Source organism: Neovison vison, chromosome 7 (assembly GCF_020171115.1).
Source record: "Neovison vison isolate M4711 chromosome 7, ASM_NN_V1, whole genome shotgun sequence".
NCBI classification, from domain to species: domain Eukaryota; kingdom Metazoa; phylum Chordata; class Mammalia; order Carnivora; family Mustelidae; genus Neogale; species Neogale vison.
In genome coordinates, this window is record NC_058097.1 from 44,038,482 (window position 1) to 44,065,934 (window position 27,453).

At 40.9% G+C, this 27,453-nt stretch overlaps 1 protein-coding gene across 2 annotated transcripts in view; it reads right to left on the reverse strand.

The window, feature by feature from the left end:
- Window positions 1-27,453, reverse strand: part of LOC122911600 (zinc finger protein 383) — an 81,623-nt gene that overhangs the window by 46,403 nt on the left and 7,767 nt on the right. Inside the window, exons 3-6 of one of the 2 annotated variants that reach the window (XM_044256454.1) lie at window positions 26,330-26,456; window positions 25,927-26,022; window positions 19,498-20,646; window positions 11,652-11,656 (exon numbers count right to left, since the gene is read on the reverse strand). In XM_044256454.1, coding sequence (XP_044112389.1) covers window positions 11,652-11,656; window positions 19,498-20,646; window positions 25,927-26,022; window positions 26,330-26,456 — 1,377 coding nt within the window. Of the gene's footprint in view, window positions 1-11,651; window positions 11,657-18,608; window positions 20,647-25,926; window positions 26,023-26,329; window positions 26,457-27,453 lie in introns of those variants that run through there. The other variant, XM_044256453.1, reaches the window with a different exon arrangement.

Consider the following 27,453-nt stretch of genomic DNA (forward strand, 5'->3'; position numbering starts at 1 on the left):
CTAACAGCCCATTACCACCAAACCCGGGGACATGAGGCACAATGCTGAGTTGGGGGACAACTCTAGGGATTGTTACCACCACTCTTGAGCCTGGGTAAACAGACTATACAGCTCACCACTGCCTCCTGTAGAAACAAGCTGCAGTGCGTTGCCTCTCAGGACCTTTCACCCAGCACCTCACCACGGCCCTCAGTGCTGACAGGCTGCACTGACTCATCTTCCAGCGTCTTTTGCACTGCAACTTGTCACTGCCTTCAGTGGTGGCAAGCAGCATTGCCATGCCTTCCAGTGACTCTTGCTCTGCAGCTCACCACTCCAGTGGTGAGCAGCTCACCACTTTCAGTGTCTCGCAATGCAGCTCACAACTACCTCCAGTGGTCTCAAGCCACACTAGCAAGTCTTCCACCATCACTCGGAATGCAACTCAGCACTACCTCCAATGGAAGAAATCCACACTGCCTCTCTTCCCACGCCTTGCACTGTATCTGTCCACGGCATCCATTGTCCAGACGTGCCAGCAGCCCGTCTTCCAGTGTCCAGTGCACTGCAGCTCATCACTGCCTCCCTTGGTAGCAAGCTGAACTGCCCCCTTTCAGCATCTGTTGCACTGGAGCTCAACACTGCCTCCAGTGGTGGAAAGCTGAATTATGAGACCTGCTTGATGGCATGGCAGTGCAGAATTGTGTCACTGGAAGCAGTGCTAAGCTGCATTGTGAGACCCTGGGAGAAATGGAAATGTAGGCTCCCGCCAGTGGTCAGCTGCAGTGCAAAACGCTGGAAGGAGTGGCAGTGTCAGTTCCTGCCACTGGAGTTTGAGATTTCAGTCCAAATCTTGTGAGAACTCAGGCAGTTTTCATAAGATTTTTACCCAAATACTGTGAAAACTCATTCCAAATATCCTAAGAATTTATTCCAAATCTCGAGAGATCTCAGTCTAAATCTCCTAAGAACTCAGGCAATTCTCAGGAGGTTTCTACACAAATCTTATGACAACTCATTTCAAATATTGTGAGAACTCAGGGAAATCACGCAATCTCAGTCCAAATCTCCTGAGAACTTATTTCAAATCTCAAGAGATCTCAGTGCAAATCTCCTGAGAATTCCAGCAATTCTCAAGAGATTTGGGTTGAAATCTCATGAGAACTCATTTCAGATATTCTAAGAACTCAAGGAAGTCAGGTGATCAGTCCAAATCTCCTGAGATCTCAGTCCATATCCTGTGAGACCTTATTCCAAATCTCCAGAGATCTCAGTCCAAATCTCCTGAGAAAAAAACCTCAAAAGAGCTTTTTTTTCTTTTTTAAGATTTTATTTGTTTATTTGACAGAGACACAGGGAGAGAGGGAACACAAGCAGGGGTGGTGGGTGGGAGAGGGAAAAGCAGGCTTCTTCAGAGCAGGGATCCTGGTGCGAGATTCAATCCCAAGACCCTTATATCATGACCTGTGCTGAAGGCAGACAATTACCAACTGAGCCACCCAGGTGCCCCTGGAAAGTGTATAAGTGTGTGACTGAGTTGTGTGTTTGTGTGTGTGTAGAAAGAGATATTAAATAACCTGTTACTATACAACAAATGAGTCAACCAGAAAATCAGAGAAGAAATTTAAAAGCACATGGAAACAAATGAAAATGAAACTACAACAGTCCAAAACCTTTGGGATATAGCAAAAGCAGTTCTAAAAGAAAAGTTTATACCAATACAGGTCTATCTCAAGAAGCAAGAAAAATCTCCAATAAACAACCTAAACTTACACCTGAAGAAGTTATAAAGAGAACAACAAACAAAACCTAAACCAGCAGATGGAAGGAAATAATAAAGATTAGAGCAGAAATAAATGATACAGAATTAAAAGGATAGAACATATTAATGAAAAGAGGAGATGATTTATTGAAAAAAATCAATAAAATTGATAAACCTCTATCCAGACTTATCAAGAAAAAAAAAGACAATGGATTCAAATAAAATCACAAATGGCAGAGGAGAAATAACCAACACCACAGAAATACACACAAGCATAAGAGAATATTATGAAAAATTATGTGCCAACAAATTGGACGACCTAAAGGAAATGGATAAATTCCTAGAAACATAAATTACCAAAAATGAAGCAGGGAGAAATAAAAAATTTGAACTGACCAAAAGCCAGTAAAAAAATTGAATCAGTAATCAAAAAAAATCCCAACAAACAAAAGGCCAAGGCCAAATGGCTTTGCAGGTGAATTCTAACAAAGATTTAAAGAAGAGTTAATACCTATACTTCTCAAACTATTCCAAACAATAGATAAGGAAGAAAAACTTCCAAATTAATCTTATGAAGGGAGCATTACTCTGATATTAAAAACAGATAAGGACACCACACACACACAAAGAATTACAGGCCAATATCTCTGATAAACATAGATGCAAAAATCTTCAACAAAATAATAGCAAACCAAATCAACAAAATACATTAAAAAATTATTTACCACAATCAAGTGGGATTTGTTCTTGGAAGAGTGTTTCAATATTCACAAATCAATCAACATGATACATCATATTAAAAAAAAGAAAGAGTAAGAACAATATAATCATTTCAATAGATGCAGAAAAAGCATTTGACAAAGTACAACATCCATTCATGAAAAAACTCTGAACAAGGTAAGTTTAGAGTGGAACATATTACAATTATATGGCCATTTAATCTTTAATAAAGCAGGAAAGACTATCAACTGGGAAAAAGACAGTCTCTTCAACAAATGGTGCTGGGAAAACTGTACAGCAACATGCACAAGAATGACACTGGACCACTTTCTTACACCATATACAGAAGTAAATCTGAAGTGGGTTAAAGACCTAAATGTGAGATCTGAAACCATTAAAATCCTAGAAGAAAGCACAAGCATTAATTTCTCTGACATTGGCTATAGCAACTTTTTCTAGATAGGTCCTCTGAGGGAAGAGAAACAAAAAGCAAAAATAAACTACTGAGACACCACCAAAATAAAAAGCTTCTGGGTAGTGAAGAACACAGTCAACAAAAGTAAAAGGGAACCTATGGAATGGGAGAAGATATTTGCAAATATATATCCAATAAAAGGTTAATATCCAAAATATATGAAGAACTTCTACAACTCAACAGCCAAAACACAAATAACCAATTAAAAAATGGGCTGAAGGGCAGTTATTTCTCCAAAGAAGACATACAATTCACCAAAAGACATGGGAAAAGATGTTCATCATCACTCATCATCAGGGAAATGCAATCAAAATTACAATGGGAGATCACCTCACACCTGTTGGAATGGCTAAAATCAACAACACAAGAAACAGCGTTGGCAAGAATGTGGAGAACTGTTGGTTGGAATGCAAACTATTACAGCCACTGTGGAAAACAATATGGAGGTTCCTCAAAAAATTAAAAATGGAACTACCCTGGCACCTGGGTGGCTCAGTTGGTTGGTTAAGCAGTTGCCTTTGGCTCAGGTCATGATCCCAGGATCCTGGGATTGAGCCCCTCATCAGGTCTCCCTGCTTGGAAGAGTCTGCTTCTTCCTCTGCCCCTCCTCCCTATTCATGCTTTCTCTCTCTCAAATGAATAAATAAAATCCTAAAAAAAAAAAAAAATAGAACTACCCTATGACCCAGAAACCACACTATTGGGTATTTTTCCAAAGAATATAAAAACACTAATTCAAAGGGACACATGTATCCCTTTGTTTATAGCAGCATTATTTACAAGAGAAGCAGCCCAAGTGTCCATTGATTGATGAATGGATAAAGAAGTTGGGGTGCATATATACAATCGATTATTATTCAGCCACGAAAGAGAATGAAATCCTGCCATATGCAACAACATGGATGGAGCTATGGAGTATAATGCTAAGTGAAATAAGTCAGTCAAAGAAAAACAAATACCATATAATTTCACTCATATGTGGAACTTAAGATTCAAATGAGCACAAGGACAAGAGAGAGGGAGGGAAAAAGAGAGAGAGAGAGAAATCAAGAAACAGACTCTTAATTATAGAGAACAAACTGTAGGTTCCCAGAGGGGAGAGGGGTAGGGGTAGAGGTCAAATAGGTGATGGGTATTAAGGAGTACAATTGTTGTGATGAGCACTAGGTAATGAATGGAAGTGTTGGATCACTATATTATATACCTGAAACTAATATAACACTGTATGCTAACTAACTGGAATTAAAATAAAAACTTGAAAAAAAGATGTCAGCTGTAATCCCCCTTATAACCAGTAAGAAAATAAGTTAAAAGTACATAGAGAAAGAAATAAAGAGGGAATCAGAATGGTACACTCAAAAAAAAAAATCAAAGTAAAAGGCAGTAATAAACTTGGGAACAAAACATGTATAACATAAAAAACAAATAGCAAAATGGCAGAAATCCTTTATCAGTACTTATTTATTTTATTTATTTATTTTTAAAGATTTATTTGAGAGAGAGAGTGCACAAGCTGGAGGGGCAGAGGGAGAAGGAGGGAAAATCTCAAGTAGACTCCATGCTGAGCACAGACCCTGAACCAGGGCTTGACCCCTTGACTCTGAGATCATGACCTGAGCCAACCCCAAGAGTCAGATGCTTAACACACTGCACCCAGGTGCCCCAGTAATTGATTAATTTTTTGAAAGATTTTTAATTTATTTGAGAGACAGAGAGCATGAGAGAGCAAGCATGAGCATGGGGGAAAGGCAGAAGGAGAAGCAGGCTCCCCGCTGAGCAGGAAGTCCAATGTTTGGCTCCATCACAGGACCCTGGGATCATGACCTGAGCTGAAGGCAAAAGCTTAACTGACTGAGTCACCCAGGTGCCCTTATTTATTTCTTAAAGGATATGCTCCATGCCCAGTGCAGGGCCCAAAGCGAGGCTGAACTCAGGACTGAAATCTTGAACTGAGCCAAGATCAACAGTTGGTCACTCAACTGACTGAGCCACCCAGGCATTCCAGTATTTAATTGTAAGTGGATTAAACTTTCCAACGAAAAGGCAGATATTGGCAGGATGGATTTTTTAAATGATCTAACTATATGCTATCTAAAAGAGACTCACTTTATTTATTTATTTTTAAAGATTTTATTTATTTATTTGACAGACAGAGATCACAAGTAGGCAGAGCAGCAGGCAGAGAGAGAGGAGGGGAAGCAGGCTCCCTGCTTAGCAGAGAGCCTGATGCAGGGCTCGATCCCAGGACTGTAAGACCATGACCTGGGCTAAAGGCAGAGGCTTTAGTCTACTAAGCCATCCGGTATCCCTATTTATTTATTTTTAAAAATGTTATTTATTCACTTGAGAGAGAGAAAGAGCAAGCAAGGGCGAGTTGGGGGAAAGGGAGAGGGAGAGGGAGAAGCAGACTCCCTGCTGAGCAGGGAGCCTGACACGGGGCTCAACTCTAGGACCCAGAGATCATGACTAAGCCAAAGGCAGATGCTTAACCATCTGAGCCACCCAGGCACCCACACCAAGAGACTCACTTTAGACCCAAAGACACATATAGTTTCAAAGTGAAACAGTGGAAAATTACATTTAGGCAGTTGGTAACTCAAAGAGATCTGAGATGGCTATAATAGCATAGAAAAGTAGACTTTAAATGAGAAAAGGTTAAAGAGACAATGAATTATATATTAATTAAAGTGTCAGTCTTCAGAAGATACAACAATCAAAAACATATATGCAGCTAACAATAGAGCCATATAATATACAAAGCAAAAACCAATAGGATTGAATGAAGAAATAGACAATTCAACAATAATAGTTGAAGACCTCAAGCCCCATATTTATTAATAGACACACAACTAGACAGATCAACAAGGAAACATAGGCCTTGAACAAGACTGTAAACCAACTAGAACTAACAGACATATGTAAAACACTTTACCTAACATCAGAATAAACATTATTCTCAAGTGTCATGGAACATTCTTTAGGACAGACCATACGCTAAGACAGACAGACAGAGACACACACATACACACACACACACACACACGCACTCCTCAGTAAATTTATAAGCACTGAAACCATATAACGTATCTTCCCTGACCAAATGGAATGAAATTAGAAATCAGTAGAGAAGGAAATCTGACTACTCACAACTACATGAAAATTAAACACAGTTTGAAACAACCAGTGGATCAATGAAAAAAAATCACAACAGAATTCAGACAATACTTTGAGATGAATGAAAACATAAACACATCAAAACTTCAAGGCTTCTGCTAATGTAGTACTCGGAAATTCATAGCTATAAATGGCTACATTAAAAACAAGAAAGATCTCAAATCAATAACTTGACTTTCTACCTTAAGAAACTAGAAAAAGAAGAGCAAATAAACACAAAGTAAGCAGAAGGAAAGAAATGATAAATATTAGAAAGGATATACATAAAACAAGAAATAGAAAAACAAGAGAGAATTAATAAAATAAAAAATTGGTTCCTTGAAAAGATTGACAAAACTGATAAACCATTAGATAGACTAAGAAAAATAGGTGATTCAAGTTACTAGTATCTGGAATGAAAGTTGGGACATTACTATTAAACTTGCAGAAATGAAAAAATTATAAGAGAACATTATGAACAATTTTATAAATAAATCAGATGACTCAGATGAAGCTGACAAGTTCCTAGAAACACACAAACTACCATAACCTACTCAAGAGGAGTATGTAGCAGTCTTTTCATGGCAAATAAGGAAATTGAATCAGAAAGCCAGTACATTCTGTTATGGAATGAATGTTTTTGTCTCTCTCAAAAAGTGAAATTTTGTTTCACTTGTAATGAAACAAATCAATATTATATGTTATCCGATAACGACACACTGAGGACACATCACTTCTGCATCATTCCTGCAAAAAGTGTAAAACCTAAATCTAATCAAGAAGAACAATCAAATAGGGCGCCTGGGTGGCTCAGTGGGTTAAGCCGCTGCCTTCGGCTCAGGTCATGATCTCAGGGTCCTGGGATCGAGTCCCGCATCGGGCTCTCTGCTCAGCAGGGAGCCTGCTTCCTCCTCTCTCTCTGCCTGCCTCTCTGCCTACTTGTGATCTCTCTCTGTCAAATAAATAAATAAAATCTTTAAAAAAAAAAAAAGAAGAACAATCAAATAAATCTTAATTGAGGAACATTCTACAGAATAGCTGAGCCCGCACCCATCATAAACCAAGATCAAGAACCAATGTTCACAGCAGTAATGGCCACAGTCGCCAAACTGTGGAAAGAGCCAAGATGCCCTTTAACGGACGAATGGATAAAGAAGATGGAATGGAATATTGGAATATTATTGTGCCTCCCACCAAAAAGGATGAATACCCAACTTTTGTATCAACATGGGCGAGACTGGAGATTATGCTGCGTGAAATAAGTCAAGCAGAGAAAGTCAGTTATCATATGGTTTCACTTTCTTGCGAAGCATAAGGAGTAACACGGAGGACATTAGGAGAAGGAAAGGAAGAGTGAATGGGGGGAAATAGGAAGGGGAGATAAACCATGGGAGACTGTGGACTCTGAGAAACAAACAGGATTTTGGAAGGGAGAGAGATGGGGGGATGGGTGAGCCTGGTCGTGGGTATTGAGGGCATATATTGCGTGGAACACTGGGTGTGGTGCATAAAAAAATGAATGTTGGAACACTGAAAAAATGAAATTAAAGAGTCAAAAAAAAAAAAGGCAGAGAAACATTAAAGAAAGTGTTCCAGATTAAAGAAGACTAAAGAGGGTGCCTGGGTGGCTCAGTGGGTGAAGCCACTGCCTTCGGCTCAGGTCGTGGTCTCAGGGTCCTGGGATCGAGCCCCACATCAGGCTCTCTGCTCAGTGGGGAGTCTGCTTCCCTCTCTCTCTCTGCCTGTCTCTCTGCCTACTTGTGATCTCTGTCTGTCAAATTAGAAAAAAAAAAAAAAAAGAAAATCTTTAAAAAAAATAAAAATAAAAAATAAAGAAGACTAAAGAAAGGTAACAGGGGAAAAAAGCTGTAAAGAAAGTAATTAAGACAACTGGCAAATTTTAATTATGGGTTGGAGATCAGACAATAGTACTGAATCAGTGTTAAATTTTCTAAATTATACTATGGTCATTTAAGGGGCTGTTCTTGCATATAGAAGATGTGTGCCAAAGTAATTAGAGGTGAAAGACATGATGTCTACAACTTACCCTCAAATGATTCAGAAAATGATAAATACATAGAGATGCAATGATAAAGTAACTCTGGCCAAAAAAACCCTGGCAATTGATGAATATGAGTAAAGGCAATACTGGTGTTCTTTGTACTATTATTGCAGTTCTTCTGTAAATTTGGTGCCATTTAAATTTTAAAATCCATTGCAGTAAAAACCAAAAACCTTAACAAGGCCTACAAAGCCCTCAAGGAAGGACAGCACTTCTCAGTGTCCGAAGTAGACACTGGGGCTTGTGGAAAAGATAGTGGACCATTTGTGACCTAAATTGTGACCTAAATTAATGGAAGGTTAAGGTGTGCCACAGTTCTGATGTGGTCATGGGGTAGGGTGAGTGCACGGAGGAGGGAGAGTGGGCTTTCCTCTGGACTATCTTAAAGTTGTGCTGTGTTTCATGTTTGTCTTAGAGTCCTGATGGGCTCTGCAAGGCAGTGAACAAACACATGTCACCTGACTGGGGACAGGGATTACTGCACGAAAGAGGTTACATCCCACTCGCTGGGTGTCTTGCTGCCAGGAAATTGAGGGCCATTTTCTCCTCTTTTTACAGATCACTCTGGGCCAGCAGAGTCCAAAGAAGGCAGAATAGGGAGCTGGGAGAAATGGGCATTGAGTCACATGCCATAAATCCTCATAGCCAGCCTGTGCAGATCCAACCTCACCTAAAAGGAAAATAAAAGCATCAATAGAAAATCCAGAAATAAGGGCGCCTGGGTGGCTCAGTGGGTTAAGCTGCTGCCTTCGGCTCGGGTCATGATCTCAGGGTCCTGGGATCGAGTCCCGCATCGGGCTCTCTGCTCAACAGGGAGCCTGCTTCCCTCTCTCTCTCTCTGCCTGCCTCTCCATCTACTTGTGATTTCTCTCTGTCAAATAAATAAATAAAATCTTTAAAAAAAAAAAAAAAAGAAAATCCAGAAATAAACCCACAATTATATGGTCAATTAATCTTTGATGAAGCAGGAAAGACTATCCAATGGGAAAAGGATGGTCTCTTCAACAAATGGTGTTGGGAAAACTGACAGCAACACGCAAAAGAATGACACTGGACCACTTTTTTACACCGTACAAAAAAAATAAATTCAAAATGGATTAAAGACCTAAATGGAGACTTGAAACCATAAAAATCCTAGAAAAGAGCACAGGAAGTAACTTCTTTGTCATTGGCCATAGCAATTTCTTTCTCCTCAGGCAAGGGAAACAAAAGTAAAATTAAACTGTTGGGACTATATCAAAATGAGAAGCTTCTGCACAGCACAGGAAACAAAGAAAACCAAAAGGCACCTACAGAATGGGAGAAGACATTTGTAAATAACAAATCCAATAAAGGGTTAGTATCCGAGAAATCTATAAAGAACTAAATAAAACTCAACACCCCAAACACAAATAATCCAATTAACAAATGGGCAGAAGACATAAACAGCTATTTCTCCAAAGAAAACATACAGATGGCCAACAGACACATGAAAAGATGCTCAATATCACTCATCATCAGGGAAATACAAATGAACAGTACAATGAGAGAACACCTCACACCTGTCAGAATGGCTAAAACAACACAACAACAGGTGTGGTGAGAATATGGAGAAAAAAGAACCCTCCTGCACTGTTGGTAGGAATGCAACCTGATGTCGCCACTATGGAAAACAGCAGGGAGGTTTCTCAGAAAGATAAAAATAGAACTACCTTATGATCCAGCATTCACACTACTGGGTATTTATGCAAAGAACACAAGAATACTAATTCAAACAGATACATGCCCTCTGATGTTTATAGCAGCACTATTTACAATAGGCTAGATATGAGCAGCCCAAGTGTCCATCATTTGAGGAATGGATAAAGAAGAGGTAATATCACACACACACAATGGAATATTATTCAGCCATAAAAAAGAATGAAATCTTCGCCTGGGTGGCTCAGTGGGTTAAGCCGCTGCCTTCGGCTCAGGTCATGATCCCAGGGTCCTGGGATCGAGTCCCGCATCGGGCTCTCTGCTCAGCAGGGAGCCTGCTTCCCTCTCTCTCTGCCTGCCTCTCCGTCTACTTGTGGTTTCTCTCTGTTAAATAAATAAATAAAATCTTTAAAAAAAAAAAAAAAGAATGAAATCTTGCCACTAGCAATGACATGGATAGAACTACTGAGTATAATGCTAAGTAAAATAAAATAAAATCAGTCAGAGAAAAAGAAATACCATATGCTTTTACTCATATGTAGACATAAGAAACAAAACAAACAAGCAAAGGGAAAACAAAAAGAGAGCGAGAAATCAAGAAACCAACTCAATTATAGAGTAGAAACTGATGGTTACCAGAGGGAAGACGGTTAGGGGGATGGGTTAAATCAATGATGCGCATTAATGACTGCACTTGTCCTAATGAGTGCAGGATCATGTATGGAGATGTTGGGTCACTATATTGTACACGTGAAATTAATATAACACGGTATAATTAAAATAAAAACTTAAAAAAAAAAGGCGTCAAGAACCAACATCATCTGCAAGACCATGAAGAACATAGAACACAGGTATCCTGCAATCTCTGCACTCAGAGGGGCTTTGGGGAGATACAGCCAGGCTGTGACTCAGAGGTCACCTGGGATACCAATTTCACAACTGGGGCACTCTGCCTTTAACATCTGGGCCTATAGCTTTCACTGAGACAACAAAGTGAAAACAACACCCCTATAGCCTTTCTGGCCAAGAGTATGGAGAATTCTCTTTTGCAGATATCTGTGCAGGTGATTACCAGATGGGACACTCCTGACTTTGCCATCCCCAGAGCCAAGGCTCCAGGGGAAGGTCATTTAACATGGCACCTGTGAGTTCTAAGAAGCTACTGACCTCTTTGAGCTCTAGGACTTCTTAGATGCAAAGTGGGGCAGTTCTCTGGCAATCCATGGAGGGTCTGGCTTAGCCTGGTGTCCAGAACAACCTGTCCATCCTTCTAATAACCCATCTCTTTTTTTTTTTTCTTTATTTATTTGTCAGAGAGAGAGGGAGAGAGAGCGAGCACAGGCAGACAGAGAGGCAGTCAGAGGCAGAGGGAGAAGCAGGCTCCCTGCCGAGCAAGGAGCCCGATGTGGGACTCGATCCCAGGACGCTGGGATCATGACCTGAGCTGGAGGCAGCTGCCTAACCAACTGAGCCACCCAGGCGTCCCTAATAACCCATCTCTTGACTCACTTTTGGAAAAGCCCTCTGAGTCAGAGGTGAAGGAGGTCTCATAGGAACATCTACAACAAAAGCGGGGAAACAAGACTCTGCCGCCTTTCCTCAATGTCCAAGCTGCATTTCCAAATCCAGGGATGCCAGAACACAGCCTCACTCAGAAGACTCAAGTTCCCCACCACATACCACATCCAGGAGCAACCACTTACTACTAACTCTTCCCTCATCTCTCAAACCCCAGAAGGCACAGATCTAGCCACTCCCACAAACACCCTAGAACAGGTAGACCTAGACGGTCTCCACCCCCGACCCTCTCCGCGCCGCCATACCCTACCTCACTGTCCTCTCCCCACCAGCCTGGGGTTGCCATGTCCCAGCTTCCCCCAAAACCAAAATGCCTGGAGAGATTTATCCAAGGGCTCCCGGTTTCTGCCGCCCCCCCCGCCCCGCCCCACCGAACCCAAGGATGCATTACAGCTCACCAACCTGGGAACACACAGTCATCCACCGCATCTCAGTGGAACCCAGAAGCCCCCTATGTCTCCCCCCAGACACCGCGAGCCCCGAACGTTCGGTTTTCCTCGGTTCCCCTTCACACGACCGGGGGACTCACCGCTATTCCCGCCGCCCTCGACCCGTAAAACGGGGGGACTCACCTCTCTGGGCGTCCGTCTGGAGGTCTTGGGCACCGAGGCCGCCACGAGACCTACATGTGCCGCGTTCCGGAATCAACCCAGCCCACCCGCGCTGCAGACCCAGAAGGCCCGCGGCTGGTGCCTCCGCGCTAAAGGACGCGGGGCCTACCTGCTGGACCACAACTCCCAGAAGCCCCCGCGGAGGCCGGGGGGCGCGCTCGCAGTCCCTCCTGGAGGCTAGAGACCCGGGCAGGTGAACTCCGGGCCTCAGCAGGAGACGTCCCGGTGGTGAGGGCTGGAGCCAAACGCACAAAAACAGATACGTGTCTCCGCCGTCTGCAATCAGGTGTAAAAAATGCCTGGAATCACTCTATTCAGACGTAGCTGTATTTAAGCTTATACCCTTTATGTGACTATTTTTCGTCATCTTAACCTGCTTTTTTAATCAAATATATATTGAACACGAAGTGTACTTCAGCAGTATTTTGTAAATTCTACAGGCCACTTATGTAATTGTCTTGTTATCCTTAGGTTGTTTCAAATTACTGGTATTACAGCCACCATCACTTGCGCTTGGCAGAGCTCAAAGGCAGGCAGGGGAGCAGGAAAACTTTAGAGCGAAAAAAGGAAGGCTTCAGAAATACACTGGAGTTTATTGGCATAAAGAAGCATTGCATATTATATGGCTGGTTTGGGGATCGAATTTGGCTTTTCTCTGGTTGGTCCTGAACTGAGAACAGTGGCGAGGGGTGGGGGGCGGGGAGGAGCTAGCAGTCATTGTCCAAAGCCTAAATGTTGTGGGCTGATCACTGCCAAGGTTGTAGTTTGGTTTCCTGATTGGAAACTAGTTGGTTGCTGCAAAGTTTGTAGATCAGAATTCTGTTGTTATATATGATCTATCATTGTCTGTTTGAATATTCAGTCTGTCCAGTTTAATGGTTTCAAACGACAGCAATAATTTATTATCTTTCATGATTACCCTGGGTCAGGAATCCTGGAACAATCTGGCTGGACAGTTTGGGCTCAAATTTTTCATGATAGCTGAACCTGAAAAATTGTGCAGAGTTCCAAAAGCCACTGGGAGCTGGTGGGACATCTCTCTTATTTAATGTAATCTTAGGGTTTCTCCATGTGTCTTTCTGTGTGGGCTAGTTTGGGCTTCTTAAGAGCGTGGTAGCCTTAGACATCTTACACTGCAGCTCAAGGTTCTAGGAAAAAGTCCCAAGAAAGATCCAGCTGGAAGCTATATCACTTTTCACGCCTAGCCTCAGAAACACATAGCATCATTTCCACTGTACTCGCAATTTATAAGGCCCACCCAGCTTCAGTGGAAAGGGGAAACTGTCTCCACTTCCTGATAGGAAAAGTGGCAAGTGTCTGGAAGACCAAGTGGGACCAAAAATATAGTTGCACTCATTTTTGGAAAAAGCAATTTACCATAAACTGCAAACAGATTGAAGCAGAAGAAGGAGTCTTAATTTTCACTCAGTCATAAAGACTGGACATTTCTATTACTGAGTTGAAACCATTTGTAGTAGGTAGAAGTGATTAAAAAAAAAATCATGATCTTTAAATAAATTTTACCGCGAGATCAGGGAAGATCTAGCTCCACTGAGCATATTTAAAGTGACAATGAGAGACAAAAATGAAGCTATTTTCTGTTTACTCTCCTTGTCCAAGTAGATGTCACACAGGTAGGTAATGCCCACCCAGCCCAGTCAGAGCACTGCGCATGCGCACGGGTTGCCCACAGGCTGTGTAAGTCCCTGCGTCCACCGCGAAACCTGCTCTGAGGCTGCGACATCATGGGGCCTGCAAGGACACCCTGACAAGGCCATCCAGAGGGGAGGCTGTGCACATGGCAACAGTCTTGACAGTCTTCAGCTCCCCGGTGATGGCTGTGCCAGGAGCCCCAGCCCCCACACCCAAGACGCCTTTGTGGGGATGGAAAAGCTGAAGCCAGAGCGGCTCTGCAAGTCTGAAAATTGGGAGAAAAAGGTATTTGTACAAGAAAATGAAACATAGAACAAAAAATAAGACTCTTAGGTTGGTCTGGGATTGGTACTGACTCTTACATCTTTACTTATATTTTTTACTTTTTAAATTATGATTAAGTTTTAATCTCATGATTATAAACTCACAGGAATTTGCAAAAGTAGTACGTTCAGTCCTGAACCTTTCGCCCTGCTTCCCCCCAGTGACATATACTGTGATACAATATCAAAACTAGGAAACTGATTCTGTATAATACTGTTAACCAGGCTACACACCTTACTCCATTTACATCAGTTTGTACATATGCTCACTTGTGTCTGTGTGTGCTGACAGTGAGGGGCATGCTGACCTCATGGACGGATTCCTGTAACCACCACCACAGTCAGTTCCATAACCTCAGATGAGCCCCATCTGCTACCCCTTAATAGCCACACCTATTCAACCCATCCATGTCCCTGTCCCCTGGCAGCTACTCACCTGTTCCCTGTCACTATAGTTTGGTCATTTTGAAGATGTCAAATAGAACCACACAAGGTGTGCCTTTTGATATTGGCTTTTTTTTTTCATCAAGCACAATGCCCTTAAGTTCCAGCCAAGTTGTTTCACCTATCAATAGCTAACTCCTTTTTATTGATGAGTATGATTCTATTGTATATATGAGTTCTGTGTTTTCTTAGATTCTGTCTGTGTCTCTTTGGCATCTATTTACCACAAGCCCAGTTGCATTAAGTATGTTTTCTTATTTTCTGTATTCCTGATGTTTGGGCATTTGGGAGCCTTACAGACCTGGAGAGAGATTCCCTCCCAGGCCTGGGATCAATTATTAGAGCTAGCAAAGGGCTTACTTAGCAAGAAGCATGTCTTTTACATATAAACCAACCAAACCAGGATCTATATATCCCAACCATCTCCTTATCTGCCTTATCTGTGCTAAATCATCCCAGGGTGAGATACCAGGCATCTAGAGACCTCTGCTATATTAAAATTCAATTGGGCAAAACTTAAAGATCTCCCTGGCTTTCTTCCACATTCCTTAATTGGGTAGCACTCAATCTAGTAGGTAAAAAGGAGTTCCAAAGACCCATACAAAGCAAGATATTTTATAGTCAGAAGAGAGCAGGAACAAGAAAACTGTACTAGGCAAAAAAAAAAAAAATCAGATTTGTTATTGCAAGGTTACTTTACTTCAGGGGCAGGATGGCTAAAATATTGTGACAACAGCAGAGGGGGTGAGGATGTGGAGAACTAGATCACCTATGTATTGCAGTATATATAATATAATAATACAACACATCCACTCTTGAAAATAGTTCAGCAGTTTCTTATAAATCTCAAAATGTACTTACCATATGACTCAGCAATGGAACTCTTTTGTATTTATCCCAGAGAACTGAAAACTGTGTTTACATAAAGTCTGTACACGAATGTTCATATTAGCTTTATTTGTTATAGCCCAAACTTGGAAATAATTTATATATCCTTGAATGGAGAAATAGTTTTTTAAATTGTGGCACATTAAAAAAAAACAAAAATAAAAAACAAAAAAAATTGTGGCATAGTCACATCATGCAATACTACTCAACCATTGGTATATGCAACAACTCAGATGGATTTCAAGGCAATTATGCTTAGGGGGGGAAAAAAGCCAGTCACAAGAGTCTATATATTGTATGACTCCATTTATATGGCATTCTTGAAATTTGAAAAATTATTGAAATGGTGAACAGATTAATAGTCACCAGGGCTTGAGGATGTGGGAAGTGGTGGGCAAGGTTATAAAGTGGTAGCATCAGGGTGCCTGGATGGCTCAGTGGGTTAAAGCCTCCGCCTTTGGCTCAGGTCATGATCCCAGGGATCTGGGATCGAGCCCTGCATCAGGCTTTATGCTCAGCACGGAGCCTGCTTCTCTCTCTCGGACTTCCTCTCTGCCTACTTATGATCTCTGTCAAATAAATAAATAAAATCTTAAAAAAAATAAAGTGATAGCATCAAGGTAGCCTTGTGGCGATTAAACAATTTTGTATATTGTGGTGGCTATAAGAAACTTACACACAATCTGAGGGGTTTGAAGTGGCGGGGGGGTGGGAGGTTGGGGTACCAGGTGGTGGGTATTATAGAGGACATGGATTGCATGGAGCACTGGGTGTGGTGAAAAAATAATGAATACTGTTTTTCTGAAAATAAATAAATTGAAAAAAAAATTATATAAGCACTGGAGCGTGCCTGGGTGGCTCAGTGGATTAAAGCCCCTGCCTTCAGCTCAGGTCTTGATCCCAGGGTCCTGGGATAGAGCCCGGCATCGGGCTCTCTGCTCAGCAGGGAGCCTGCTTCCTCCTCTCTCTCTGCCTACCTGTGATCTCTGTCATATAAATAAATAAAAATCTTTTGAAAAATTTTTAAAAAAGATTTTACACCTCTGCCCTAGTCAATTTTTTAAAAGATAGATAGATAGATTGATTAATTTGACAGACAGAGATCACAATTGGGCAGAGAGGCGGGGGTGGGGTGCGGTGGGGAAGCAGGCTCCCTGCTGAGCAGAGAGCCCCATGTGGGGCTCGATCCCAGGACCCTGAGATCATGACCTGAACCGAGGCAGAGGCGCCCTGCTCTAGTCAATTCTGATGTCAGTTCAATTTCTTTATAAAAATCCCCATACTTTGTCCAGATTTTCACATATGGTATAAAAATATCTATAGTACTTTTACCTTGAGATAAAATTCATATACTATTATATTCACCCTTTTAAAGTATATTGTTCAGTAGTTTTTGGTATCTTCACAAAGTTGTACAACCATACACCGCAAATCTCAGAACATTGTCATAACCCAGAAAGATAAAGTCCTTTTAAATATGTAGTCATTTCAATTTCACAGTGTTGCTCATCTATCATCCTTATTTCCCCACACAAGTGACTAAAATGTCTACTTTTTTGTCAAATAATCAAATTTTCTATTTCAGCTTGTCCACTTTTTTCATTTATTTCTGCATAACTAAGAATGCCTTTCTCTACTCATATTTTAGACTTGTTTTTGCTTATTTAAGCTCCTTGAGTTCTATGTTTAGTAATGACCCCTCTAGCATTTTAATATATACATGCATAATGGTTTATAAAACTTCCAATACAACATGCCATTCACAGGTTTTTCAATTGTGTGCATTTTCACATTAAATAATATGTACATTAAGGACTTAGTTCCCTAACCCATGTTAATCAATAGGGAGCACTAAGTTAAAATTCAGATATTTGACAGCTATCTTGTTGTTATGGTTTCTTCCATTCTGGTCAAATACTGTGGCCTGTATGTTTTCTGTTTTGGGGGTGGAACTAATGATTAGGAATCATATTCTTATCTCTTCCTGTTTTTTGACAGCTATGCTTTCAACTATTCATCATACTCACAGGGCTTCAGACTGGCATTAATCTTGTGCAGGCATAGAAGATGGAGTCTGAAGGAAGACTATCCACAAATTCTTTCTTTCTTTTAAAATTTCATGCTGAATAATGAGTGATGAGAAAACCTTTCCTATATCTCATTACATTCATCTCTTTTTTCCATTAGGAATTCTCTTAGACAAAGGTAAACAACATGGTTAAAGTCCTTTACACAAATAGGATTTGAGTAAAGGATTTTATATTCTAGTATTCCAATATGTGTACACCTGGCTGGCTCAGTCGGAAGAGTGTGTGACTCTCAATCTCAGGGTCATGAATTCAAGTACCACATAGGGTATAGAGATTATTTAAATAAACTTTATTATTTTTTAAAGATTTTATTTATTTATTTGACAGAGAGAGATCACAAGTAGGCAGAGAGGCAGGCAGACAGAGAGAGAGGGGGAAGCAGGCTCCCTGCCAAGCAGAGAGCCCGACGAGGGGCTTGATGCCAGGACCCTGAGCCGAAGGCAGAGGCTTAACTCACTGAGCCACCCAGGCACCCCTTAAATAAACTTTTAAAAAAGTAATCTCTACAAATAACAAAGATAACTTGAAAATGAGTGTATCAAGGAACACAGTGGACAACTTTTACTAAGCATTTACTATGCAATAGGAATAGTTCTAAGCACTTTACATTTATTAATTCATTGAATCCTCACAACAAACCCACACATACAGCATGATTATCTTTAATAATACATAAGAAATAAAATGCCACTAACATATAAAAGTAAAAAGTAAAAACAAAAACTAGACGTAAACAACACATTGATAACTGGTTAATTACCTTTCTAGCATGAGATTGGGGTGGATAAAAAGGAACAAAATAGTTTACAGGGAGAAAATGTGCATAATTTCAGCCATTGAAATAGGTGTTTTAAAAGAAAGAAAGAATGAGGAAGTGGTGATGCAACATGGGGGCTTAAGTGGGTAGGAGAAGAATCCATGAAACAAGATGGGATAGGGAAGGAGACAAACCATAAGTGACTCTTAATCTCACGAAACAAACTATGGGTTGCTGGGGGGAGGGGGGTTGGGAGAAGGGGGGTAGGGTTATGGACATTGGGGAGGGTATGTGCTGTTGGGTAAATTGGAAGGGGAGGTGAACCATGAGAGACTATGGACTCTGAAAAACAATCTGAGGCGTTTGAAGTGGTTGGGGTACCAGGTGGTGGGTATTATAGAGGGCACAGCTTGCATGGAGCACTGGGTGTGGTGAAAAAATAATGAATACTGTTTTTCTGAAAATAAATAAATTGGAAAAAAAAAGAAAGAAAGAAAGATTCAAAGATCAAAAATCAGGGCATACTTCATAACTGCAAACATTTAGATGCAAATAGAACACGAGTAATAAAGTCATTTTGAAAAGTAATTAAGTATATATAACTCATTTAAAAAATCTGTATTTACTAAAATGGCAACCATATTTTTTGGCATGATATAAAAACAGGTGAAGGGATAACACGCATGCATACCATGATTTTAAAAACAGAGTCTGGGAGGTTTGCTCTATCATCTTTACAGAGTAGTCATTGATAGTTGCTATGATGACTGTTAATCTTGGTTTTTAGTTGCTGGTTTTCTGATTTTCCATTTTATGTAAGAAAATACAAATTTGTGAAATGAAAGATTCAGAATCTTTCATTTGTGAAATGAAATGAAAGATTAATACTGACTTCAAAAACAAGGTTGTAATTCTACGATTAAAAAATACAAGGTCACACAATTTTAAACAGCATGATATTGGTGTAAGCACAAACACGTAGATCAGAGAAGAAAAATAATTCAAGCAAATATAAACATGAATGTCTCACCAAGAAGGTAAAATAAAATAAGGGGCAAGAAAATAATTACTGAACAACTGTCCTTAGTACAAGATTGGGGGACATGGGATGGGCAAATGTCAATTTAGAATCTTAATTCATAACTTAGACTGAAATACATTTGAATTAAAAAGAAATACGAAATAAAATTTAAAAACAAAAAACAGTGAAAGTGTAACTACCAAACATGAATTTTTTTGTTTAAAATATCAGTTAGGTAACAAGAGCTTTAACTTTTATTATTCATCAGTATGAGTTCCCTGATGACGAATGAGATCTGAGCCACTACTAAATGCCTTTCCACATTCCTTACAGTTATAGGGCTTTTCACCAGTGTGAATTCTCAGATGTCGTGTAAGATTTGAGCATTTATTAAAGGCCTTTCCACATTCACTACATTCATATGGTTTTTCATCTGTATGAATTCTCTGATGTTGAAAAAGTTGTGAGTTCTGAGTAAAGGCCTTCCCACATTCAAGACATTCAAAGGGTTTCTCACCAGCGTGAATTCTCTGATGTTGACGAAGTTGTGAGCTCTGGGTAAAAGCTTTCCCACATTCCTTACAATCATAGGGTTTCTCCCCAGTGTGAATTCTCTGATGATTAGTAAGCGCTGAGCCACTACTAAAGGCCTTGCCACATTCCTTGCACTCATAAGGTTTTTCACCAGTATGAATTCTCTGATGCTGAACAAGCTTTGAACTCTGAGTGAAAGCTTTGCCACATTCTTTACATTCATAGGGCTTCTCACCTGTATGAATTCTCACATGTTGAAAAAGTTGTGAGCTCTTAGTAAAGGCTTTCCCACATACTTTACATTCATAGGGTTTTTCACCAGTGTGAATTCTCTGATGGTCAATAAGATTTGAGCAATAGCTAAAGGCTTTCCCACATTCCTTACATTCATAGGGCTTCTTGCCAGTATGAATTCTCTGATGTTGAGAAAGGTATGAGCTACAACTGAAAGCCTTGCCACATTCCTTACATTCAAAGGGTTTTTCACCAGTATGAATTTTCAGATGTCGAGTAACATGGGAGCCACAACTAAAGAATTTCCCACACTCCTTGCATTCATAAGATTTTTCACCAATATGAATTCTTTGATGTTGAATAAATTGTGAATTCTGACTAAAGACCTTTCCACATTTCTTACATTCATAGGGTTTCTCTTCATTATTAATTATTTGATGTAGAGTAAAGAATGTCTGTTGAATAAACGTGGGCATGTATTCATGAGTGAGTATTTCTTGGCTGAAATGCCCACTTTGATATCCCAGTTGTTTTTCAAAGTGGTTTCTATATTCCAAAATGTCTCTAAAACTGGAGTACTCAAAGCCATGCTTTGTAAGTCCCATTATTTCCCTCTGGCATGACTCTATTTCATAAACTTCCTTCTTCAGAGACAGTAACTTGGTTTCACACATTGATTCCAGATCTGAAAGAAAATGAAATGGTAAATATTCTTACCGCCCTACTCCCACCACCCATTTGGGAAAAGTTAAACTTTTATAATAGAAATAGGAAAATTAAAGTGAAAACAGTATTTCACAGTAAATGACATAGAGTTCTCAAGTACATCTGTTTAATCTGAAAAGAGACCCCCAAAATGCACTGAAATTAATGAGATCTAATGCAGATTGTGAGGGAGAAGACTACAGAAAAAGGAACCCACAATGATTCTCAAATATTGATGTGCATCAGAATCAGAAGGGAAGGATAGAAAACATACAATACTTGGGCATATGAAAAGATTACAAGTCATACATACATGTATATAAGCATGCATGTATGTACACATAAGAAACCATAATGGTACTATATATACCACAAAAAGAGGATAATTTCCTGACCTCTATTAAAGGCTTCCTGAGAGGAACAAATGCACATTGGGGAAGATTTCTGGGCTCTGCAGTATGATAAAGAATAAATTTGTTCTTTGTCCCTGGTTTCTAACACAGAGCTTCAAAAACCTTTGGAATTTCCTGAGTGATAGGACTGGGTTTTGCTATGCTAATGAGGTGACTCATGGCAGATACCTAGATAGTTGTAGGACTGGTCACCAGAAAGATTCAGCATGTTATTACGGGGTTGGGACTTACAGCTATTGGACTTCTGCGGAGGAGAGAAGAGCCAGAGATTGAGTGGCCAATGACACACTCAGTCATGCCAGTGTGATTAAATCCCAATAAAAACTCTGTACACCAAAGCTCAGACTTTCTGGTTGGTGAACACACTTGATGCGCCAGGAAGGTGATATATCTTGACTCCACAGGGAGAGGGCATGGAACCTCTGTAACTGGAAGCCTACTAGACCTTGCCCTAATATGTATCCTTCAGAGTAAAACTGCAATTATAAGTATGAAGCTTCCTGGAGTTCTGTGAGTCATTCTAGCAAATTATTAAACTTGCAGGAGCTGTGGAAATCCCCAAATTTATAGCCAGCTGCTCAGAAGTGGAGGTGTCTAAGAACTCTGAGACTTGCAGCTGGCATCTAAAGTTAGGGCAGCAGCACCTGGGTGGCTGGCTCAGTTGGTTAAGCATCTGCCTTTGGTTCAGGTCATGATCACAAGTTCCTGGGATCAAGCTCAGAAGGGAGTCGGCTTCTCCCTCTCCCCCTCCCCCCATTCATGCTTGCTTTTTCGCTCTCTCAAATAAGTAAATAAAATATTTAAAAATAAAACAATATAGGGATGCCTGGGTGGCTCAGTTGGTTAAGCAGCTGCCTTCGGCTCAGGTCATGATCCCAGCGTCCTGGGATCGAGTCCCACATCGGGCTCCTTGCTTGGCGGGGAGCCTGCTTCTCTCTCTGCCTCTGCCTGCCTCTCTGGCTACTTGTGCTCACTCTCGCTCCTCTCTCTCTCTCTGGCAAATAAATAAATAAAATCTTAAAAAAAAATAAAAATAAAACAATATAAAGGGAGGGCAGTCTTATGCACAACCCTGTGGGGTCTACGCTAACTCTGGGCACTTAGTGTCACAACTGCAGCACTCCTGGTTGTGACGGAAACTGAATAGGTTCCAAAGGACGGACAAATTGGCTGAAATTTGAAAGAGATTATACAGAGGGCGAGCCACAAGGAGGTCGAGCCTGGAGTCAGGCAAAAGTACTGAACTAAACTGATTGTGAGTAGCAGATAGGGAAGACTCAGAATATGTTATATTCCGGTGATTGAGTAAAAATACTGTTTGCCTTGGAATTCCGTGATGCTGATCTTGGGAGAAGAGACTGACTCATGTACCACTGCAGTGGCTGAGAAAGGAGGCAGCTAATGTTTAAGGCAGACGGGAAGAAAATAAGACACAGTACAAAGTACTGTCATGGAAAAATGACGGGAAGTAGAAGCTGACAGAGTGGAATTCAACTCTGACAGTTACTCATTGTATGCTCCTGGGCAATTATTTAACCTAAGTCCCCATTTCCTCATCAGCAAAAGGGAGATAATCTTTACCTCATGAGTCCTGGGAGGGAAAGGAATAATTCCTATAAATGTCTTTGGGTCAAGTGTCCAGCATTTGATAGCTATTATTATGAAAGAATTTCTTACCAAAAATGGGGATTTTAGGCAAATTAAATGGTTTGAAGACATCAAAATGGAGCCTGTTGGAACATCTCAAGCCAGAAACGAGGAATTTGTTCCAGCATACATTTTTTTTTCCCTAGCCCCATAAGATATTTCAGCAGTTTCCATACAGTTAAGCTCCTAAGTGGCTTTTAAAACTATCCTCTTCGGGGGGCGCCTGGGTGGCTCAGTGGGTTAAGCCGCTGCCTTCGGCTCAGGTCATGATCTCACGGTCCTGGGATCGAGTCCCGCATCGGGCTCTCTGCTCAGCGGGGAGCCTGCTTCCTTCTCTCTCTGCCTGCCTCTCCGTCTACTTGTGATTTCTCTCTGTCAAATAAATAAATAAAATCTTAAAAAAAAAAACAAAAAACTATCCTCTTCGGGCGCCTGGGTGGCTCAGTGGGTTAAGCCGCTGCCTTCGGCTCAGGTCATGATCTCAGGGTCCTGGAATCGAGTCCCGCATCGGGCTCTCTGCTCAGCAGGGAGCCTGCTTCCTCCTCTCTCTCTCTGCCTGCCTCTCTGCCTACTTGTGATCTCTCTCTGTCAAATAAATAAATAAAATCTTTAAAAAAAAAAAAAACACAAAAACTATCCTCTTCTATGTCTACTGCCAATGGCCTCTCTTCCAAACCAGAATCATCTCTTACTCAGACCACTGAAGTAGCCTCCCAACCCATCTCCCCACCAAGTTCTCACACTCTTTAATCCAATTGGCAACCCAAATTAACGTGGCCTGGTGTTCCACTGCTTGAAACCAAACTCCTCACACTCACTGGTAGACCAACTGATCTCCAATCCTGACTCACACTCCACTCTTGCTTGCTCATTGGCCCAGTAACCCCACTTTCTTTCAGTTCTGCAAACACATCAAGCTTTCCCCTCCTAGAAGGGCCTTTACAGGGGGATCTCCCCTCCATCTGGAGTTTTCTTTTTTTTTCAAAGATTTTATTTATTAGAGAGAGAGAGAATGTGAGTGGTGGGGCAGGGAGTGGGGGGCAAATGGAGAGGGAGAAGCAGATGCCCCACTGAGCAGGGAACCTGATGTGGGCCTCAATCCCAGAACCCTGGATTCATGACCTGAGCTGAAGGTAGACAAAACCAACTGAGCCATGCAGACACCCTGGAGTTTTCTTAATACATTAAATTGTAAGACCTAGCACTGAGCCTACTACTACAGTAATTCTGAAATACTGACAGCATGAATTATTTTTCAATATGTCTACATTAACAGTAAGATGATATGAAAATGTCTGTGATTTCCATTCATGTCAAAGTCACAGGAACTACTAATACTGCTATGGTTTGTTCCAAACACCACAGTAGGAAGATATGCAATTTTCAGTTTGAGTTTACTAAATATTAAGATGTATTTTTTCTTCTTATCCAAGTTCACAGATGCCCTAAATTCTATTCAAAAGAATCCAAAATTAGCAACCTCCTTAAAAACATGATGTCACTCCTCTGCTCAAGTCATCTCATTCAGAATAGAATTCAAAGCCCATAGCCAAGGCCCACAGGACCCCAAATCATCAGCAGGTACACCCCACCTCTCACATGCACCTAGCACACAAACACACAAACACACATACATCCTGCTACTTTGCTGATCTCCTTTCCCACAAGTCCCTCTTTGCTTATTCCGTTCCAGTCACAATGGAAAGAGCCAAAAAGCTCCTCATTCAGGGACTTTGTTCTTCCTTTTCCTTCTGTCTGAATCTCTTCTACCAGATACTTACAACATTTATTCACTTGCTTCCTGCAGGTCTTGGTTAAATTATCACCTCATCAAAGAGGCCTTCTCTAACCTCCCTTCATACCACTTCCCGCCATCTGACATTAAAAACATATCTGTTTTTTCTCCTTCACCCTCTAGAACACAGGCTCCACCAGAGCAAAACTCTGAATGTTTTATTCAATGCTGTAATCCCAGCACCGGGACCAATACTTACTATATAGTAATGCTCTTCTAAAGTATTTAAGATAAGGTAACACTTTATCCTAAATCTCGCCTTTTCTGCCACCTCTTCATTTCCATTATAGGCCTTTTCATTTTCCCCAACATCGTCATCACAGGAGGTGACGGCAATCACCTGCAAGCCTCCCAACTATTTATTCAGTACAGATTTTCCACTTCTGCATATTGAGCCTCTGACTTCCCTCTGAGCTCCCTGATTCTCTTTACTAGACTCTACTTGGTGGAAATTATTCATGGATATATATATATATATATATTTTTTTTTTTTTAAAGATTTTATTTATTTATTTGACAGAGAGAGAGAGCGCGCAAGTGAGCACAGGTAGGCAGAGGGAGAGAGAGAGAGAAGCAGGCTCTCCACTGAGCAGGGAGCCCAATGTGGGGTTCGATCCCAGGACCCTGGGATCATGACCTGACCCAAAGGCAGTCGCTTAACCGACTGAGCCACCCAGGTGTCCCCTATTCATGGATATATTTTAGCAATACTTTTCGACTCCCAAGTTAATAGGTGACATGATTAGCAAACGACAGCACCTGGCAGGCTCCCTGGCAAAAATCAGTAAATGAAAAACACTGGGTAAAGGAAAAATGCACAATCAACTGATAAAACAAGTCACTGGCTAGTAATATTCACGAAGACCAGCACTTGGAGGCGGGGCAGTGCATACGCGCATGTGCAGGCATGCATACACACAAACCAGGTGAGAGGAAGGAAAGCAGCAAGGAACTGAATCTAAAATATGGGTGAAAGTGTTTGTTTTAAATATTTTATTTATTTATTTGACAGACAGAGATTACAAGTAGGCAGAGAGGCAGGCAGAGAGAGAGAGAGGAGGAAGCAGGCTCCCTGCGGAGCAGAGAGCCCAATAAGGGGCTGGATCCCAGGACTCTGGGATCCTGACCTGAGCGGAAGGCAGAGGCTTTGACCCACTGAGCCACCCAGGTGCCCCGGGTAAAACTGTTTTATTGGAGGGGAAGTGAAGAGCCCCTCCTATTTGAAATTATGGCAGTTGTTGGAGAAGAGTAGCAGAAAGAGTATTAAGTGAGAGAAAGAATGAAATGGGTCATTTGTAAACTCATTCTAAGAGGACTTGGTTTTTTCCCACAAGCCTAGACAACACCTCAAAGGTGCTGGGTTTACCTGTGGTGCCTTGCTCCTACCCAATCGCTTCTCACTCACCTGAACACAGGCCTCTTGTCAGCTCTCTGCCAACCATCCAGGGCTCTTTTCCTTGTTCCAATAAGGAGATAACTTGAGGCTTAGGAATGTAAAGTCCTGCTCACAAGAAAAGATATGGGACATGGTTACGCTGTGGGTAAACCAGATCCAGAAATCAGATCCAGTCCCTTGATGACCAAAGAGGAGATGCCACTACAGGAACAGCCAAAGAAAGAGGTTGAAGCTTCTGCCACAGTCATTGGAGTTGCCCATTTCCAACTCTTCCTTTGCATTGCAGCTCAAACCACTTATTTGGGAATAGGGAGCAGAAATTCAGCCGGTAACTTGAAAAGCAGCTGGGAAATTCACTGTGGAAGAAACATGCCAGAGGAGAACTCTAAATTACTGGTATAGAAGCCCTTACCCATTGACAGCAGATTGCTATAGTTCTCCAACATCACATCTCTGTACAAGTCCCTCTGACCAGGGTCCAGGCACTCCCACTCCTCCTGTGAGAAGTCTACAGACACATCACTGAACATCACTGATCCCTGAAACAATAAACATATGTATTACTTGTGTAATAAAAGAAATAATCAGAGACTATTGCACTTGTACTGTGGGGTAAAGCAAATGAATGACTGTATTGTATCACTCTTAATCAGTATCTTTGGATCTTAAAAATAGATGCAGGAGTAATTAATTTTATAATAATATTTCTAGAGGGTGCCTGGCTGGCTCAGTTGGTAGAGCATGTGACTCCTGATCTTGGGGTTTTAAGTCTGAGCCCCATGTTGGCTGTAGAGAATACATCCAAAAATAAAATCTAAAAGAAAATCTATGAATAAACTTAACCAAAGTTGCAAAAGACCCATGCTCTGGAAACTATAAAACACTGGTGAAAGAAATTGCAGATGACAAATAAATGGAGATATTCCATACTCATGGACTGGGAGAACAAATACCATTAAAATGTCTGTAGGATCCAAAGCAATCTACAGATTTAATGCAATCCATATCAAAATACCAACAGCATTTTTCACAGAACTAAAGCAAACACTCCTAAAGTTTGTATGGAACCACAAAAGACTGGAGTAGCCAAAGAAATCTTGAAAAAATAACAAAACTGGAGTTATCACAATTTCAGGCTTCAAGTTAAATTATAAAGTTGTAATAATCAAAACAGTATGGAACGGGCACAAAAATAGACACATAGACAAATGGAACAGAACAGAAAGCCCAGAAATAAAACCACAATTATGTGGCCAATTAATCTTTGACAAGAGAGGAAAGAATATACAATGGGGAAGACAGTCTCTTCAACAAATGGTGTTGGGAAAACTCAATAGCGACATGCAAAAGAATGAAACTGGACCACTTTCTTACACCATATACAAAAACAAACTGAATTAAAGACCTAAACATGAGACCTAAAATCATAAAAATCCTAGGAGAGACCACAGGCAGTAACTTCTCTGGTATCAGCTGTAACATCTTTCTAGATATGTCTCCTGAGACAAGGGAAATAAAAGCAAAAATAAACTATTG